We start from the raw sequence: 20,214 nt of genomic DNA, 5'->3' as shown, positions 1-20,214 counted from the left end.
AAATAATAAATAATAATAAAGCGCTCTTTATGGACATCTTACGTGTAAAAACAAACAGCACGGGCCTCAGTGATTCGCCTCTACTGGCTGCTCATGGAATGACAGCCGACCGGAAGCCGGAAAAACTATCGGTATGGATTTTTTTGCCAATAGTTGATAGTTCCAGCAATCAACTATCAGTGCCTCGACATCTATTAATTACTAAAATCAATTTTTTTGAAAGCCAAACTTCATAATCAAACAGATATTATATGAGTAAATCAATTTTCAATATTTGTCTCTGACATTATTCGAATGTGGGGGCGGGACATATTCGACCCGTGGGCCGTAGTTTGGGGACCCCTGCTTTAAAACAACCAAATCTGCCATACTTCCTCATCGGCCTCCTCTTCGTCGACTGCTTCCTCGGCAACCAGGCCGTTGTGCTGAAGCGATGTTCTGCCATTGAGGCTGTACAGGGGTTTAGCGCAGCCGAGACTCGCCTGCTTGTGCACAGCGCTGATAAACGTCCTGTTCTGCTGAGCCTGGAACAGAACATCAGACCGGATGGAAAAACTCACTGAGTAGCAAAAGGTCACAAAGAACTACTAACTTACTCCTGGAAAGACAATGCATTTCTGTCGCCTTTGTTTAATGAGGTTCAATTCATTTATTATATATTTTTTCTCTCTGTATATTATAAAGTCATTTGTAACTCTAAAGCAAAGCTAAAAAAAAGCACACTCTCCTACCTGTCTCATTGTATTTTCACCGATCTTATCCGAGTGCTTTCTGATACTCTCCAGGAAGTCTTTCAGGTCCGACATTGAGATCTCCTTAATCTCCTCGCGGAGTTTAGGCAGCGTCTCGGCCATGATCTGACAAAAACGATACTGGCTCACTCGAGGAATAGAAATGTTCTCTAGCTGCTCCATGGTTTTCAGTGCAGCGTAGTATCTAGGACAGAGATCGAGAATGTCAATAAGGGCATTACTCAAGTACACGATAAGCTAAAGCTTATCTAACAAGTGAAGTAGGAGGCAAGTGGAGAATCTACAACACACAATAGAAACTTATCATGGTCATGTACTTTAATGTCAATACAATCGCACTAGAAATCACAGTAATGATTTCTAAAACTGTTTCCTTCACAGTGCAAATATGATAAAGCAATTGTGGAGCAAGTGTATAGTTAGTCATGCAATTTGGTACAATTTGGAGAAAAATTTATAATATTTCCATATGTTGTGTCTTTTAATTCCAGTATACAAGTAAAGTGCAACGAAGGTCTATTTTTCCAAAAATATCATGTGGAAGTATTTAGAAAACCCAACATGTATAACTAAACTAACTGTAAACTTGATTGAAATTTCTTTTCCATGTATCTAAAGCACAAATATAGCTTAAAGCCTTTCACATGCAAAAAGGAAGACTTTGTGGAAGATCTTAAGTGGCCTGCTATAGAGCTCTGACCACATTTGTAAAGTTCAAAAAGCATATTTTAATCAGGTTTCCACAAACCTTTTACAACCATGTCCGTCTTGATACACGCCTTTATTTAAAGCTGGGGTTTTATAAGCTGTGGTTTTTTAACGTGATTTTTCTAACATTAGATTGATATATTCTGATGATACCAAAGCCATCCATGGCCAGGACTAGAGGTCGACCGATCGTGGATTTTACTGATACCGATAGCTAGGTTGGATGGTACTTGCCGATAACCGTTTGATCACCTAATAGTTTTTAAAATGGATACTGGTTTTAAAAAACAAAAACACTCTATGTAAAGTAGTACTAAACATTATTAAAAACAAACAAACAAACCAACCAGTACTGAATCTTGAAAATGTGCAAAATGAAAATATGAATTTATAATTATATAATTAAAAAATATAAATAAGAAATATTATATAACGCTCTCCGTGCAGCGCACAGTCTCGAGTGTTTAAAACAGCCTGTGGTGTCAGTTATTCGCCTCTAGAGGCCGCTCTTGTAATGACAGTGTTCCTTTTCGGTTGCTCCAGCAACAGATGCAAGCCAGAAAACGGTATGGACTATCGGTGCTGATTAATCGCCAAAACCGATTCATTGGTTGAACTCTAACTAGGGCTATAAGAGGGCAGTGCTCTTAGGAAGGGGTGTCATGCACCATCTATGGACAACCTTGCATTAAAAGCAGTTTGGCTCAACCGAAATATCCTTCTATTATTATCGTATTACTTCTGTCTGCATGAATTTATGCCCAGCGAGATCCATTTCCGTTCCCACAGTGTAATATTTTTAGTTATAAACACATAAAAAATACATACATCTCTGTGGTTATACTTGGATTCTCTTTAGTCACCCATAGTACTTAATAGTTACTTGATATTTACTCTTTAGTGATTGTGGATCTAAGAAGAGCTGAATGTACAATATACAGTCTATAAAAGCACAAATGTTGTCCATTAAACTCATAATAGCGTCTGGCACTAGGTCACTGCAATACCTGTACGGTTTCTCATTAAGCAGACATTTCCTGATCATCCATATAAGTAAACACTTAAGCTGAAAAGTGAAGCTGATCCACAATATATGCTCATATTTCTTCCTAATGATGTTCCTGATGACACTTTCATTCCACTCAGCTTTTTCAATACACCCATTAACTAATGTTTGCACCAGATCGAGCTCTGTGCCCTTCCCAGGAAGCATTAGCGTGAAAGCGTCACCGCTTGAATAGAGCAGGTCCCGGCCGAGCCATTAGCGAGCAGGGGGCGACCCGCGCATTAACGCAAGTACGCGCTGTGCTAATTGACTCCATTTGGAAGAGGCCTGCGATGGGCGAGCTGCTGTAGGCTAGTGCTGTGAAGAAGGGCACATACAAGGTCAATTGTCCTTGCGTTTGAATAGGTTACTCATTTGATGATGTGTTATGACCGGCCGGGACGGAGCTAATGGACAAAGGAGGGTCATTATTTTGAGGTTCGGTGTGACCTTGCATTGACCCTGTGAGTCTTCTCTGGATGTAGCTTTACATCTTTTATCTGGTTTTTTTATAAACAAAATTTTTACCTCAAACAAAAACATGGTAAAACAACACATTTGAGGATGATAAGAATTGTTACCTTTTGGATTCAAGCTGTTCCTTCAATTTGCTGTACATTTCCAAAACTGTACAGAGACAGAACATGGGACAGGGGAAAATATTATTTGCATATACAACAATAATCACATTCAATATTTTACATTAATAATAAAAAAAAGTATTGAAGTATGAAGTATTGAAAAACTCGTTTTATCCCCTACATCTCTCACACAGGGAAACACAAACCCATTAGCTAACCCGCGTAAAAGCTTCAGTGTGCTGGTCAGCTCCATGTTTCCGTTTGAAAGAAATCTACCTGACTATGATAAAATGATAGGAAATATATTAAAATAATGCAAACACATTTAAATTCCCAGAGGTTGACTTCAGCCTCAGTCTGATGCATCCTGTCTGAACAAAGACATGGAGTTGTGAGTCCTTGACATATACTCAATCATTACGCAGCATTTTTACTACAAGTTTTTTTTTCTCTCTCTCGTCAAGTCTCTTTATTCAGCATGTTTATTTTCTCCAACCTGGACAAAAATATTGGGACTTTTCCAGCCGAATGCGTTTCTTCCCCAAACAATTATCACATAGTTGGAGGTACACAATTGTATAAAGTTTCTTTGAAACATGTTCCCTTTGCTTGAATTGGGAGACCCAAACCTGCTTCAGCAGTTACAATGTCTCTGTGCACAAAGCCAGCTTTATGGAGGTATGAGTTTTTCGGGTTGGAGTGGAAACTCTTGAGTGGCCTGCTACAGAGCTCAGACCTAAACCTTATTGAACACCTTTGCGATGAATTGGAACGCTGACTCCACCCAAGGCCTCCTCACCTCACCTACATCAGTACCCGCCTTTACTATCACCCTTGTAGCTGAATGAGCAAAAATCTCCACAAGCACACTCCAAAACCTACTGGAACACCTTCCCAGAAGAGTGGAGGTTATTATACCAGAAAAATGGGGATTTAATATCTACTGTCTTATATTGTCTGTATTGTCTGTATTGTCTTGTATAGTCTGTTTTTGTCTTGTTGTGTCTGTTTTGTCATGTATAGGTTTTTATTTATGTCTGTACTTTTGAGAGTAACAAACAGCTGGAACCAAATTCCTTGTGTGTGTCAACACACTTGGCCAATAAACCTGATTCTGATTCTGATTCTGATGAGATGTTCACAAAGCACATATGGACAGGTGTCTAAAAACCTGTCTATATAGTGTATGTCTTTATACTTAAAATGTATGTTGAGTAGTTGTTATAGTTACAGCATTTAGATGCATCCTGCTGTAATGAAGTATTAAAAACTACTGTATAGGTAGACGAAAGGGCGGATGAGAAACTGTGCTGTAATTGGGTACCTGATCATTTTGAAGCGCTAATAAAATGGACTGATTTTGAAGTCTATCATTATCATTAAAAACCTATGACCATTTGTTATTGTACTGTATTAAAATGTGATAAAAAGGTGTGTGTGTGGTGGTTATGCGACCGTCCTAAATCCCGAATCTTACCCGGAATACAGAGCTGCAGTTTCTCCACGGTTGTGGCCATGTTCCTCTGCTGAACCCTGCAGCGAATCACCTCTTCTGTCTGAGTTGTCACCTTATATAAGAGAGGGTCAAAGAGAACAGAGCCCTCGTAATTAATAAGACAGTTCGGTGGGTCCTATCAAACAGTGGAAAGTGTTTGGAAAAGCCGCCCGTGGCAGCACCGTACCTCTCGCCCGGCGTCTTGAAGTCTTCGATTGGTGTCGGTCACTTGGCCCTTAAAACATAAGATCACTTTGGTTAGGCCAAAAAAAAATGCACAATGGCACCGTTGTAGCTGCTCACCCTCATAATCAGATCATGCTTGATGAGGAGTCGGGAACAAAGGGATGCAAATTCAAATTAAACTGTGCAGCGGGAACATGAACTTTTGTTCGGCGCAGAGCTATTAAGCGCGATAATCGCTTATGACAGCCCTTTCTAACAGATTCTGTGACAAACTTCTCGATTCCACTTGGGATTTTTGAACTCCGGTTGCTCCTCCGGCTTCTGTCAAACAATTCAAATCGATGACCCAATTGACCACTGGGCCCCATTCTGATAACCTCAATGAGCTCTATGAGCCATTCAAGAAACGGATTGCATTTTCTGGTAATTAAGCCTTCGTATTCTGTACATTTTTAGCTGATTGGAAAACGCCGGGTAGCTGATTAAGGTGAAGGGACCGCGTGACCGTGGACTTTCCCACAGAGCACACATCCCATTAGGTCATCGTAATAAGAAAGGGCATTTCTGGGTTTATTAAAACTCTAATTAATCCTCGGACAAAGAGGGTACGGTGACCCCGCTGATGCAGGGTCTGCCCTCTTGTTATCTGAATATGCTTTATATAATTAAAAGCTTTAGTGAGACACTCCCTGTGCATCTTCCCCTCTCAGATGTGTAAAGAGAGCTAAAGAGGGTTGGCCTCCGATTTCGGCACGGAGCAGCTTCCAAACTTCTCATCATTGTTTTTGCTTATAGGTTAAATTCATGGTTGCCATTCATAAGCTTTACCACAGATCATAAACATATAGCTTCTGCATTACAAATAAGTGGCATGTGCTAAAACCTTTTAAGATGTTTTTACGATAAAAGTGCATTTTGGCTCTAACAAAAAACTTCAGAACATACAGAAAACGTCTTAAGGAATATCTTGCATATTTGAGCAAGACAATGATAACTGCATCTATTACAATAGCACGACGCATAGTTGAAGAGTCCGGATGCTGAACTTTCCCGCCTTTCACCATTTGAAAACATTCGACGCAGCAAGAAACAAAAAATACAACAAAGGACACTCCGAACTGTTGAGCAGCTAGAATCCTGTATCAAACCCATATGGGACAACATTCCTCTGCAAACACTTCAGCAACTGGTCTCCTCCGTTCCCAGATGTATACAGACAAAGGACGTGATGCTACACATTGGTAAACATGGCCCCGTCCCGACTTAATGAGACCTGTTGCAGCCATTAAATCCAAAAATGACCTTAATTTTCCTTAAAATGGTATACGTTCTCAGTTTAAACATGTTTTTGTTTTGTTTTGCTGTGAATAAACTACAGATTTATAAGATGAAACTACAGCTTCATCACTTTTACAAAGCGCTGACACCTGAGACTCCGTCTAAAAACAGAAATTTTGAAATCATTGGAAAATAAATCAATTTAAGACCTGCTACTTTTTGGTAAACAGATCCACCTATTTCACGACCCGTTCGGTGAACTCTGTTTAACGTCGAGGGCGGCAAATGAATGGAGCTTGAATGCCATCTTAATCCTGCCCTGAAGCCTCTGACATTCCTGAAGCTGAGAAGAATTCAAATCAATACCGACCATGTGGACGGACCAAGACTTTAAATGTGCTGCTCATTTGCTTTACTCAATTTTCATATTTTCCCCACATACACACCTCAAAATCTGTTTCTAAATGTTTGTACACTAGTTTTATAAAATATGGAAAAATGTACTGGGACACCTGACCTTTTCCAGCCATATGCCTTTCTTTCCCAAACTGTTACTACAAACTGCATCCAGAATGCTCTTAAAAAGTCTCTCATTTCTAGTCAGGAAGCTACAGAGCCAAATCTCAGTAGGCAATAAGAGCAAAGGGGAGGTTAAGCCTCTTCCCACTCAAGTCAGGCAGCGCATTCATAAACCATCACCGAAAGGGAAACATAGAAAATGATGAATGAAAAGAATAAAGTATACTGAAGACCATATTCAATCTTTGCCACTGAAATCACCGTTCTCACCGTTTCTCTGTAAAAAAAAACCAGGTTTCCATTAAACCTGATGCACTCGACTATATTTTCCATTGACTGCTAACATTTAATATTTACATGAAATACCAGCAAAGCTCACAAAACCTATAAAATCAGTTGCCACACACATTCTCCCATCAGGATTCTCGCTAATACAAATTTTCTAATATTCAGAGACATGGTATTATTATTAATATGGAGAGACCTCTTTTAAGCTTGTATTAAAGTGACCAGTCAGCTTACCATCAGCTTCTCTGCATCCGCTCGGACCTTCAGGAGCTCTGTGATGGCGTCGACGAATCCCTGATGATGGAAGTTGCACATCTTCTCAATCTCTCGGTCATGGTTCCGTATTCGTGCATCCAGTTTTTCCATAAACCGCTTGTGTGCGTTCGGCTGGTCATCGTACACGGATCTGAAAACGAGGTATAGTTAGATGTTTATTAGGAACGTGCTTTCTTTAACGTGAGCATGATGAATTGTTTTTTTTTTTACATGAAACACCTGCAATTTATTGTACACTAAATGGACAAAAGTTCGCATGAGCTTTTTGAACCTTCCACATTTATTCCCCATTTGCCGTTATAATAACGTCCACTCTTCTGGGGGAGATGTTCCACTAGACTTTGGTGTGTGCCTGTAAAGATTTGTGCTCATTCAGCCACAAAGTCAGGTAGTTGAGGTGAGGAGGCCTGGGGTGCACTCCAATACATCCTAAAGGTGTTCAACAGGGTTTTATAGCAGACCACTTATCTTCCACTCTAGCCCATGTAAAGAATATCTTCATGGAGCTTCCCTTGTGCACAGTGACACTGTCCTGCCGGATCAGGTTTGGGTCTCCTATTTCAAGTGAAGGGAAATTTTCATCCTACCGCATCCAAAGACGTCCTAGACAATTGTATGTCTCCAACTTTGCGGTAACAGTTGGGGAAATAACCAAATATGGCTGGAAAAGTCAGCCGTCCCATTACATTGGATATATGGTCTAGGTTTAATTTATTTAAACAAAATGAGTGCACATTTGTTCAATCCTTAACTATACCTTAAGAAACAAACTGCACAAGCAAACAAGATCTGTATTAGCATAACTGTTTCAATAGCGAAAGTTCGTTTCCAATATTTAAAGTTCATATATTTAATATTTAAAAATACCATTGTGATTTTTTTTATTAATAGTAAAGTATTCATGACCACATCCTGCAAATGTGCCTGTGATGCTAAGAATTTCAGCAAGATACCAGTAGATGATCATGTTAACATTTCTACACGTTTCAAAATCTAGTTCTGTACAGACATTTACTATGCAGGAAATCTAATAATAAAAAAAGGTGATGGTTTGTAGCTTTGCTCAATGTACAAATTGTCACTTGGCGTACCAAATGCCGGTAATTGTGGTTAAAATTCTGAGATTTGCATCGGCGCATCGACATTAAAGTTAACGATGTGATTTGCGTCGGTAAAAACGGATTTATTCATGTGTAATTCTTAGTAGATGCGCTACACTTTTATTATTTAGAAAGTGACCGATCATTTTGTGACCGATATTTTCTACCTAGATTGATTTCTCCTCGCTAAACTGTTTCCCAAGCGCCTTCTCTCAGAAACACTGCTGCTGAGTGAATGACGTACCACAACACAATATGAATGTCTTTAAAATCACAAAGAACACAGATTAACATGGCAGAGGTAGAGCTGCGTCTTCCCGGAGACAGAAAAGACAAAGAACGTCTGGTTTTATTACTTAAGAACATTTATTATTTTGTGTGACTGAACTAAAGAAATAAAAGAACTATCTGTACCATATTGCATTGCACAGCATCATAGTGCATTGAATCATATCGTGTTGAATCAAATCGAAATCGGATCGAGGTTAAAATTCTGTTTACTTGACTCCGTCCGAATGCGATTTTTCATCCTGACGTGGTTGACGGGTTTTGTTCCAGTTCCGGCCAACTGAAAACGAGAAACAGATTCAGAACCAAACACGACATGTGTTTTGGATTGCGGGTGATCGTCGAATGAGAGAACACCGGATATGATTCGCAAAACATGCTCAGCGCCAGCACCGTGTTCTCTATGCTTGAGTGATTTTTGTCATTTCTACACATACCTGGCACAGATCCGTTTATTTCCCAATCATTTTCCAATTTCTCCTCATTCAGTGAGTTTCAGGCGTACATTTAGGAGTACATATCTGACTCTACAGGCCTCTCAGACAAAGTTGTTTTTGCTTTTTGTAACCTAAAATTATGCAGACTGTAAAACCAAACCTCGGGGGACTGACCAACGTGAAATTGTACCACGATGCCGCTCCAAACGATGGCAGCTCCGATTCCGGGGAGTGGCATCAGTATTAAGGTAATGTACTGTCCTTGCAGAACTCGGCAAAAGCTGGAAAGGAAATTTAAACAGGTGTTTCATGCTGTGTTGAGGGCTGCTGGAGTGTTTGTGTGCTTCACCTCTCTGGCTGTGACTCAGATGCTCCAGATGGCTGTGCACAGGGTCATGCTCACTGCGCACACGTTACATAAGATCTGAACTCACAACCTTCTGGTCATTTGAGCATCAGCATAAAATCACAGAGCCTTCGACATGATCATTGCTCTGCAGAATCATCATTGCTTTCACACCACTGTGACGGAATAAATAACATGCATGCGCTTCTATTTGAAATACGTACGATGAATATTCAATACGCTCCCAATTATCTTTCATTCTCACAAATCCGATGGTACAAAACACACCGAAACTGTGCTGCACATCTAATCCACCTGAACTGACGCTGCAAACGGATTCGATTAGTGCTCCAAGAGCGCCTCCTTGTGGCTCTGAATGGTCAAATCATTCTCCTGTTACTCCACCGATTATGGTTTATTGCTTTCCAAACTGTAGTTCACATCACTGAGCTACATGTCTGGATTGTACCCGTTGTATTTGTTCATCAAAAAGAATCTATATATAACGATATTTACCTCAGCATTTCCCAGAGAAACAGGGTGTTGGCTGTGACTGTGGTCAGGTGTCATTTGTTTAGCAAATCTCAATGCAAACAACCCAGAGCTTCAGCCAGACAACAGACGAGAAGAAGGTCATACAGGGCTGAACACACGCCATTTGTTTTCATATAAATACACGCAGTAAATGGATTGTGAAGGTCTTGTGAAAGTGCTGGACTTTGAGCTGTTGTCATAGTAATCAAAACAGAACTATATGATGATTATACGTTTTATTACATAAGATTTATAAACACCACAGTGCTGTTCAATTCTCCATTCTGATTAGTCAGAAATCGTTCAATTACTGTAATGAAAGTAAATCCAATCACATGTATATAATATTATAGTACAGCACTATATTGAGTGTCGGCCATTCTGTAGCAGTGTCAAAGCTCTGACTGAACAAATCTGTTCCTGACAATACCCAAAATGCACTCTAATTGCGTGTGTACATCCGACGTACACTCCTCAAAAGAAAATCTTCTCAGGAAAAGACGTAAAACCAGAACGAGCAAGAACAAGTATATTTAATGCCGTTTACCTCAGGATTCAGCTTGAGGATGCTGACAGGACCCCTCCCCCAAAAAAAAATGTCTCAATGGAAATGTACCCATAATGTCCCCACATAAAATTGTTCTGGACAAAATGTTTATATATTTTCTAATTCTTTTTAGTCTTTAATTAATTTTAATTAATTAATTTTTTTTTTATATAAATCGAACACCAATGTGAAAGAGTTTTTGACAAATTTCTGCTGTTTCCATTTTTTTCAATAATAATTTCTATAAGATACGCAATAGCGAATAAACATGACAATCCAGTTGTTTTGCTCTCTTTATAATGAACAATATACTATAAACGATATTCTGCATATTAATGCATGGTATTAACCTTCATAAAGAAACGTATCAGACCACCGGTGTCTGAATATGATTACTCATTTTCATTCCTTTCTTCCCATATCGTGAAGACAACATTTGAAGACCACTTTTCCTCAGACTACTTACTATAAAAATACGTATTCTTATAGTTTATTTGCAGTAAGGCTACTTTTACTGAGATACTTTTACTGAGATCACAAAATGCAAATACCAGTGAAGATGAATACACTTGAGAAGTTTAAAACCCTGACCCAAGTGGACAAATACGGCAAGTTCAGGTACAAGCCACACTGCAGTGTTCCTGCAACCGTTTCCACACAGGAAGTGAAGTCTGAGGGTTCAGGCTGCAGGTGCTTCCTGTGAATCCGGTACAGCTTTTGGTTAGGAGGTAGTGGAAGCTGGATGGGGGCTTAACATCTCGTATAAAAAAAAAAGGGGGGGAAAGGGAAACACAAGCTGTTACTATTTGGACAGTAAATCTCGCCACTGAACAAGTTCTTTATATGAAAGCTAGACTTCTATTAAGGAAGCCAAGACAGGAACAGAGGAAACAATACTTTCTTATGTATATGACTTTAAGTTGAAAATGTGAAAGCTCGTCAGATTCAGATGAAGAGACAGAAAGGACACCAATTCAACCCAGAAGCAACGTTAACATTTAAGCTACCCTTCCAGCTATCGTATGTGCTACAAAATGCTTTAAAGTGCTATAAAAGTGATCATGTCCTAGTAGCCATGGCATCTCCGTGTATTGGCCACGTCACTAACCACACACACCTGATTCAACTTTAGTATTCACAACTGTTTCATTTTAACGCATGTACAAAGCCTCACCCTTTACATACTTTATAATGAAGGTTTATCATGAAACAGATCATTTGGCCATATTGTGTCTGAAATATCACTAGATATTACTTTATAAAACTGACGTAATCATGAGGTTATACTGAACATGGGCAAAAGTGTGATTCAGTGTAACCGCAGTGTGGCCTGTATGATACTGTTTAAATGTCCTAATTATTAAATCAATTTATTTGGTACACATAGAGTGCAACATTTTACAGAACAGACTATGGACAGAGTGAGGGATGGGGTTTGGGGCAAAAAAAAATAATAATTGAAAAACCCTAAAATAAATGAATAAATAAAGAAGTCTTCCCAGCTAATTTTCTTACACAACCACACAAACTCTACCTCAGGCAACCACTGTATAATTTTGTAATACACTTTAATTTGAACATGCTGTAACTATAGAGTGTGTGATTCGAATTCTCAGGACCTGCTGTACTGTATTCATCTGACTGACAGTTGAAAAGAAAAGATAAAAAGTAATAAAGTACATCATATCCAGTAAAGCTTCTTATAACCCTCCTGCAATGATAATTAAATCTTTTTACTAGGACATTTTACTAAAAACACTTTAAGACCGAAAAGCACAGCTCGTAGATAAAATAGTCAGCCATGACTTTGGTCAAAGTCGCAAACATAAAAATATAAAACATTTTCGGAAATACATTAAATATGAAGGCTATAGTTCTCTCATTATCTAAGCCTGTCTGTCTGTCTGTCTGTCTGTCTGTCTGTCTGTCTGTCTGTCTGTCTATCTATCTATTTACTAATTATTCATCCAGTCACCAGGAATTCACATATTTTTATTCATTTATCCGTCCATCCTATCTATATATCTATGGCTATGTAATTCATCCAATCAACAAGAATTCACATAGTTTTATCTATTCATCTATTTATCTCACTATCCATCTATTAATGCCTATTCTTTAATTCAGTTCCGAGGAATTCTTCTTCTTCTTTCCGCTTCTCCCATTAGGGGTCGCCACAGCATATCATCCGTCTCCACACCCCCCTGTCCTCTACATCTGCCTCTTTCAAACCAACTACCTGCATGTCTTCCCTCACCACATCCATAAACCTCCTCATTGGTCTTCTTTTTTTTCCTCCTTCCTGGTGTCTCCATTCTCAGCATTCTTCTACCAATATACCCTCCTCTGCACATGTCCAAACCATCTCAATCTCGCCTCCCTCACCTTGTCTCCAAAACGTCCGACATGGGCTGTCCCTCCAATAAACTCATTACTAATCCTGTCCATCCTCATCCCTCTTAACGAAAACCTCAACATCTTCCGCTCTGCTACCTCCAGCTCCGCCTCCTGTCTTTTACTCAATGCCACTGTCTCTAATCCATACAACATCGCAGGTCTCACCACAGTCCTATAAACTTTCCTTTCACTCTCACAGATACTCTTCTATCACAAATCACTCCTGCTATCACTCTTCTCCACCCACTCCACCCTGCCTGCACTCTTTTCTTCATTAATGCATGTAACTCGCTCACCTAACATTATGTTATATTAACTTTGCACATGTGGAAAGATGATAAAACATATGCCCCCTCATCCAGACATCATAAGCTTGAATCCCACTGCTGACACAGACATTCCAGAGTCTAAAACGGCGTTCACAGAGACATTCTTTTTCAATGTGAGCTGTCAACTTGAGAAGGTATCATTGGCGACTAGATGTGGGAAAAAAAAAACCGAGAACAGTTTAACGTTATGCAACTATGAAGCAACTTGGTACATCGACTAGCAGTGGGTGAGAAGACTGATTGCTGATCTGCTGATTTGTGGAATGGTAACGGCGTCAGTCCCCGATAGATAAAAAAAACACCTGATGACATCACAGTACAGCCACTGGTAAATTGTGTGAAAGTAAAGTTGGCTCACTTTCACTCACTCTCCACCCTCATACTTTTCTCCATCCATACATGGCCATGTATCCATCCAGTCATCAGGGATTCATAGAATTGTTTCCCTCCATTGAGTAAAAAGTAACCAATCAGGGGTGTCTGTGTACATGTGGAAGAGGGCTGATAGCCTCCAGCCTTCCGATTTCAAAGCTGTTGTGAGAATAAGCAAAACCTTACTGGAAGGTTGGAATTGGTCCAGACTAAACTGGTAGAAAATCTGATGGAAAGACCTCATATCAGCATGCCTCAGCAGTTTCTCAGCACGCATGCTTCCTTCCACAAGAGAGACGATTAAAGGAACAGATGAACCCTGTTTCGCCGGAGCGATGCTTTTCTGTATTTTTCCCACCTTTCAATTTAACATGGAGCGTGAAAGTCACAAATGCCTGTAGCACACAATTCAGTCAGTAAATGATTCAACATGCCTAGAGCTTTTTTTTCCCCCTAAAAAACAATTCTTTAGAAAATGCTGATGCTTCCAGAAGTGTGGAGAGAGACAGCGAGCGTCGGCATCGCCTCGACCCGAACGTTTCCTCCTTCCTGTTATTGCAAAGAGTGAAAAGACATTCCTTCCTGTCTTCTTTTAGACCAAACGGTGAACCTTTTCCGCTTCTGTTCCATTCGCAAGCAGGAAACACGCTTTAATGACCGCTCGTAAAAACGCAAACTCCAACAGAGACGATCGCTCAAGCTGTATTTGGATCATCTACAGAATAACCAAAGCCATGCTGATGAAAGATCAGCGATTGGTTAAATTTGTTTGTAGGCGTGGTTACCGCGCAGGATTCATTAAAGGGCGTGCTAATGCAGGATAGTAATCAGTGACATGGTAATGTAATGTAAAGCAGATCGACCATGACACCTGAAAGTTATTATCCGATAGCAAAACTCAACACTGACACGTTTTATTCTTCTTATACCACAGCCACATGTTTATTATTAATAAAACAGAGACTCCTTGTTGATTTTATTCCTTTATGGTTGCATTTCAAGTTGTAGAGTGTCTGTGACTTCCTGTTGTCTTTGGTCGTAGCAGCTGTAAATGGTCTTTCAGTGGTAGATTAGTGGTTAAGGGTTACTCTGGGTTACTGATCAGAAGGTCGGGAGATTAAGCTGCCACTGTTGTGCCCTTGAGCAAAGACTTTAACCCTCTGTGCTCCACGGTGGTTGTATCCTGGCTGACCCTGAGCTCTGACCTCTGACCACGCTTTGAACCGCGGCTTAAACAATGAAGCGGCTAATTTATGGATTTTTCCTGGGTTTTTTCCGGTTTCACAAACTTCAAGTCAAAAAACTGAGCCCCATAACATTAGACTAATGACATTGCAGAACGGGTTCAGGTGAACCAATGAAACTCTTTATATTAAATCAGATGCGCTCCCACTGAATCGGGCCGCACCACATCATAAATATGAAAGATGTGCCTCTGACGTTTGACCTGCCGCTCACTCGGACTGTCTACAGGAAATGTGAATCATTCGTCACGCTGAAAACAACCGGGCATGAAAAAACACACTTCACCTGTGTTCTGAGCTGCACGGCATCGGGAGAAAAGATTCACCAATGGTGATTTTTAAACGCACGACGATGCCAAAAGAAAAACTCCCGAGAGAAATAGTTGTGAAAGGAAGGAGGAAGACAGTGGAACAATGACTTTCTTGGTAGGCTACTGTTTAGATACAAGCCGTGTAACAGACACTGTCTTTCGTTAAAGCCTGTGTAAAGTTTATTAGTTTCAGTGTAGGAACCTGCGGCTTATAGACAGGTGCGGCGTATTTATGTTCAAAATAAAAATCTGTGTAAAATTCAGTGGGCGTGGCTTATATATGGGTGCGCTTTATAGTCCAGAAATTACGGTACTTATTTTCCCTGTTTCTTTGTTTGTACGCTATTTTGAATCTGCAACCTAGAAAACCGGTGTTGATTTATTCATTGATAGATTTTGTACGGAGCTCTGGATAACGGCGCCTGCTAACCAATAGCGGTTCTTACTTTCTCTTAATTTCTCGGAAACTCCTCTTTCTTGAAGACTTCCCAGTGACGGAAAAAGCTTTACCTCTGACTGTTGCACTGACACTGGAGACTCCACATCAACAACGACACCCAGGCAAAGGAGCAAGAGCGTATTAGAACGAATGCCGCATCATCACCTTCTGACCAATCAGAATGGAGAATTCCGTGCTTTGGGTTGAACTTTATTAAAGAATAACGGGTAACGCCATTATTCCATAGTTGTAAGCGTGAGATGGGAAACCGTATGTTTTGGATTTGACTTGAGAAAAGGACGTGCCTACTATAAAAGCAACCTACTTCTTCCTGGACATCTAATCAAACATATACTTGTCTTTACCTAATACTAAATTCATCTGGTATTTCATCAAATCTACTTCCTTGAAACATAAGAGCTTGTGAAGAAAACAGAAGTCACAATGTTCACCTTAACACCATGTAAAGCCGATGAAGTTTTTTGCAACAATCTTTACAATATGTATGTTTGATCATTTTTACCACCTTTGAGCAGGATCTTGCTCAGGGGCTCAAGAGTGATCGTTTAGAGGCACTGGGATATGACAGAAGTCCAAACTTTACCCACTGTGCTACCATTTCCCCTAGCTAGAATATGATCTAAAAGGGGAAAAAGCCAGATAACTTCCCCTAGTAGATACTACGTTCTGTTATAGAGGAACATCACAAAGCTACAAACACTGCTGAAGTGGAAGTTACGCATAAACAGATCTCCGTGTTGCCAAATTTGTGGTTCTGACATTGAACTGGCCCTCAAGGTTTTAATCAGTTTCTGTTACAGGATGTTGTTTTTGGCGCTGGATCAGAATTAAGTGTCAAAAGATATTAATGTTTTTAAACCTTATTTATATTAGCATTTTTTTGCTGATTCATAAAACGTGCCATTTGCTCTGATCAGAGTGAAACGCTAGGATCATAAAGCTCGGTTTGGGGGCGGTGTGATGGTGCAGGTGCGACTCATTCTGACTAGCAGGTATCGGGTTACAAATTAAATAGATTACAGTCACGTGCTTCTCTGCTACGACACACATCTAATCAGCAACCTAAAGGTTTTTTGACAATCAGGCAAAAATCAGATCTGAATCAGGTAGGAATCAGGCAGGAATCAGATCTGAATCAGGTAGGAATCAGGCAGGAATCAGATCTGAATCAGGTAGGAATCAGACAGGAATCAGGTAGGATTCATGTAGGAATCAGGTAGAAATCAGATCTGAATCAGGCAGGAATCAGATCTGAATCAGGCAGGAGCAGGTAGGAATAAGGCAGGAATCAGGTAGGAATAAGGCAGGAATCAGATCTGAATCAGGCAGGAATCAGGCAGGAATCAGGTAGGAATCAGGTAGGAATCAGGCAGGAATCAGGCAGGAATCAGGCAGGAATCATGTAGGAATCAGGCAGGAGTGTGTGTGTGTGTGTGTGTGTGTGTGTGTGTGTGTGTGTGTGTGTGTGTGTGTGTGTGTGATGAGCACAGTAATATTGTAAATAAAGCTGTCACAGGGGGTTCCTCAAGTTCCTCGTCATTCTAACACCTGCCCATGAGCTGTTCAGAGGCGATACTGATGTTGGTTATGATGAAGAATCTCTCAGGCCAGATGGAGCTCAGCTCAGTGTGTTTAAGATGCTGATCCTTAGCCTCATCTATTCCTCTTCCTCCTCTTCCTGTCCCTATATCACTTCCTCTCTGACTCGAATGAACAAGAGACATTTAATCAACCCGGGAGAAATGAAGCAGTTCTTCATGACCATGTCAGTATGGAGTAGAGCTCCAACCAACCAACCACACACACACACACACACACACACACACAATCTCTCTCTATGACGTTAGCTGGCTAGCTGCTTTAGCAAACAAAGGCCCAACTCCATCTTCCTTTCCAGCACAGAGGACAGAGCACAGAGGACAGAGCACACAGTCATACCCGACATGCACAACAACGAGCTGAAACCTCCTACCGAAGGGTCGGACCGATACAGGCCGTGTCCGTGCTCTCGATTTCCTGCAGGATGCGCTCATGCTCGGTGATACTCTCCAGGGTTTCACTCTCCGCCATGTTGTTCTATCTTCATCACAGCGACACTTTATGACAATGCGGCCTGAACGCGCAGTGACCAGCGTCCGCCGACAGGGGGGGAGAGTGAGACCTGAGGACGGCGCATTAAACAAAATCAATCCGCCCTAGATAAGTGCACTACATAGAGCACAAAATAACGGTTCGCAAACCCTACATTTAGGGCACTAGGTATCCGATTGGGAGCGACCAGGAATCTAACAGTGCACTGCGTTTAGTAACAGTGGGCTGGAGATGGGGGTGTTGTGTAAGGTGTGATTACTGTCTGATGTGGTGAAGGACATTTCACTGAGGAACTAGAGCCAAGAGCACATGATAATACTTACACCTATGGATTTATAAAATAACAATATAATACAAAAGTGATGTTTGTTATACACTACCGCACTGTCAAGTGAGTTCTCCCTTAGTGCATTCTCACATGCTCATTTTCATCATCATCATCATCATCATCATCATCATCATCATTATCACCATCATTATCAGTATCATCATCATCATCATCATCATCATCATCATCATCATCATTATTATCATCATCATCATCATCATCATCATCATCATCATCATTATCAGTATCATCAATATGCATATTTTTTATTATTGTTAGTATTAGTAGTAGAGGTAGTAGTGTGGAAAAGTGTGGGGTAAAATGTGATAACAACAACAACAACAACAACAACAATAATAATAATAATAATAATAAAGCCAAAATATACACAAAATTTAGATTTTATTATTGTTATTATTATTATTATTATTATTATTATTATTATTATTATTATTATTATACTTTTACTATTAAACATGTTACCATTAAAAATAATAATTATTATTGGTTGTGGAAATAGTATTTTTTTTGTAAATTAACAAAATATAGTCATATCATAATCATAATAATAATAGACTTTAATAAACACAGGGTTTAAATGCTTAAATACTACTACTATTAATAATACTACTAATAATACTATTACTATGACTATTATTAATACCACAACTACTACTATTATTATTATTATTTCTAATACTATAACTATTATTACTTTTACTATTACACTACTACTAATAATAATATTTAAGCAGAAGAAGAATTTTATTCATTGTATTATATGTTCAGTGGGGGAAATAATTATTTACAAAGATTGCATTACAAAAACCCCTTAAAAATAAATAAACAGTCTAGAAGTTTTATGGTAGGACAGACTAAATATAAAAATAATAATAATAATAATAATAATAATAATAATGTAAATAAAGGTTCCAAATTCCCAAATGAGTCCTGTACCTTTTAGAAAGTGCTCCCAATATCAACTCGTTATGTGTATAAAAGAGACCGTCACAGAATCAAAATCTTCCATTCAAACCTCTTCACCACCACGGGCAAGACCAAAAAAACTGTCAAAGAACATCAGGGACAAGATTGTAGACCTTCACAAGACTGGAATGTAGAGTAAGACAGAGTACATGTGTGTGAATGAGAGAAGAGATGGAGAAGGTGGAGGAGTTCAGGTACCTGGGATCAACAGTGCAAAGTAATGGAGAGTGTGTTAGAGAAGTGAAGAAAAGAGTGCAGGCAGGGTGGAGTGGGTGGAGAAGAGTGATAGCAGGAGTGATTTGTGATAGAAGAGTATCTGCAAGAGTGAAAGGGAAAGTTTATAGGACTGTGGTGAGACCTGTGATGTTGTATGTTTTAGAGACAGTGGCATTGAGTAAAATACAGGAGGTGGAGCTGGAGGTAGCAGAGCTGAAGATTTTGAGATTTTCGTTGATTAGTGACAACGATGGACAGGATTAGAAATGAGTTTATTAGAGGGACAGCGCACGTAGGATGTTTTGGAGACAAGGTGAGGGAGGTGAGATTGAGATGGTTTGGACATGTGCAGAGGAGGGACATGGGGTATATCGGTAGGAGAATGCTGAGGATGGAGCCACCAGGAAGGAGGAAAAGAGAAAGACCAAGGAGGAGGTTTATGGATGTGTTGAGGGAAGACATGCAGGTAGATGGGTTGAAAGAGGCAGATGTAGAGGACAGGGGGGTATGGAGACAGATGATCTGCTGTGGGGACCCCTAATGGGAGCAGCCAAAAGAAGAAGAAGAAGAAGAAGAAGAAGAAGATATATATATATATATATATATATATATATATATATATATATATATATATAAGATAGATATATATATATTTAAAACCTACTAAACATAATAACAAATCATTCTAAACAGATGAGCCTTAAGTAGTAACTAATAAGATAGTAATAACCTGAAGTGACAGATGTTTCAATTTTACTCTATTTCATTCTATCACTTTATTTAACAGTTCTAAACTGTGTGGCGTAGTTTGTTAAACAATCAGCACCATGTGAAACTGGACAGATGATAAAGAAACCAGTCATAATAAAGAATATAAACGATATAAGAATATAAAAAGTCTGTGATTTCATGAAAACAATAAACTCATGATATGGATAATTTACCTTAAGGTTGTCCCCAATGCCAAATCTACTGACTCAAGTTCTGCAAAAACGTTGCCGTAGACTTTTTCCTCTCGAACATCCTCGTCTGGAGGACTCGGTGACGGAGCCCTCGCTCTGCTGCTCTCCATGATCCTGTCACAATCACAAGTGTGTGA

General features: G+C 39.6%; 1 protein-coding gene across 7 annotated transcripts in view; it reads right to left on the bottom strand.

Moving 5' to 3' along the window:
* exoc6 (exocyst complex component 6) overlaps positions 1-20,214 on the bottom strand; it is a 51,897-nt gene extending 31,683 nt beyond the window's left edge. For 3 of the 7 annotated variants that reach the window (XM_046853513.1, XM_046853516.1, XM_046853517.1), the window contains exons 1-7: positions 20,060-20,213; positions 7,087-7,258; positions 4,769-4,816; positions 4,564-4,654; positions 3,087-3,132; positions 732-936; positions 372-524 (exon numbers count right to left, since the gene is read on the bottom strand). In XM_046853513.1, the coding sequence (XP_046709469.1) occupies positions 372-524; positions 732-936; positions 3,087-3,132; positions 4,564-4,654; positions 4,769-4,816; positions 7,087-7,258; positions 20,060-20,187 (843 nt within the window). In that variant the 5' untranslated portion in view covers positions 20,188-20,213. Of the gene's footprint in view, positions 1-371; positions 525-731; positions 937-3,086; positions 3,133-4,563; positions 4,655-4,768; positions 4,817-7,086; positions 7,259-17,465; positions 17,858-20,059 lie in introns of those variants that run through there. The other 4 variants (XM_046853512.1, XM_046853514.1, XM_046853519.1 and 1 more) reach the window with 4 other exon arrangements.

This window comes from Silurus meridionalis, chromosome 7, assembly GCF_014805685.1.
Source record: "Silurus meridionalis isolate SWU-2019-XX chromosome 7, ASM1480568v1, whole genome shotgun sequence".
Classification (NCBI taxonomy): Eukaryota; Metazoa; Chordata; class Actinopteri; order Siluriformes; family Siluridae; genus Silurus; species Silurus meridionalis.
Note: the sequence above shows the minus strand (reverse complement) of the source record. Positions and strands in the feature narration are given on the sequence as shown.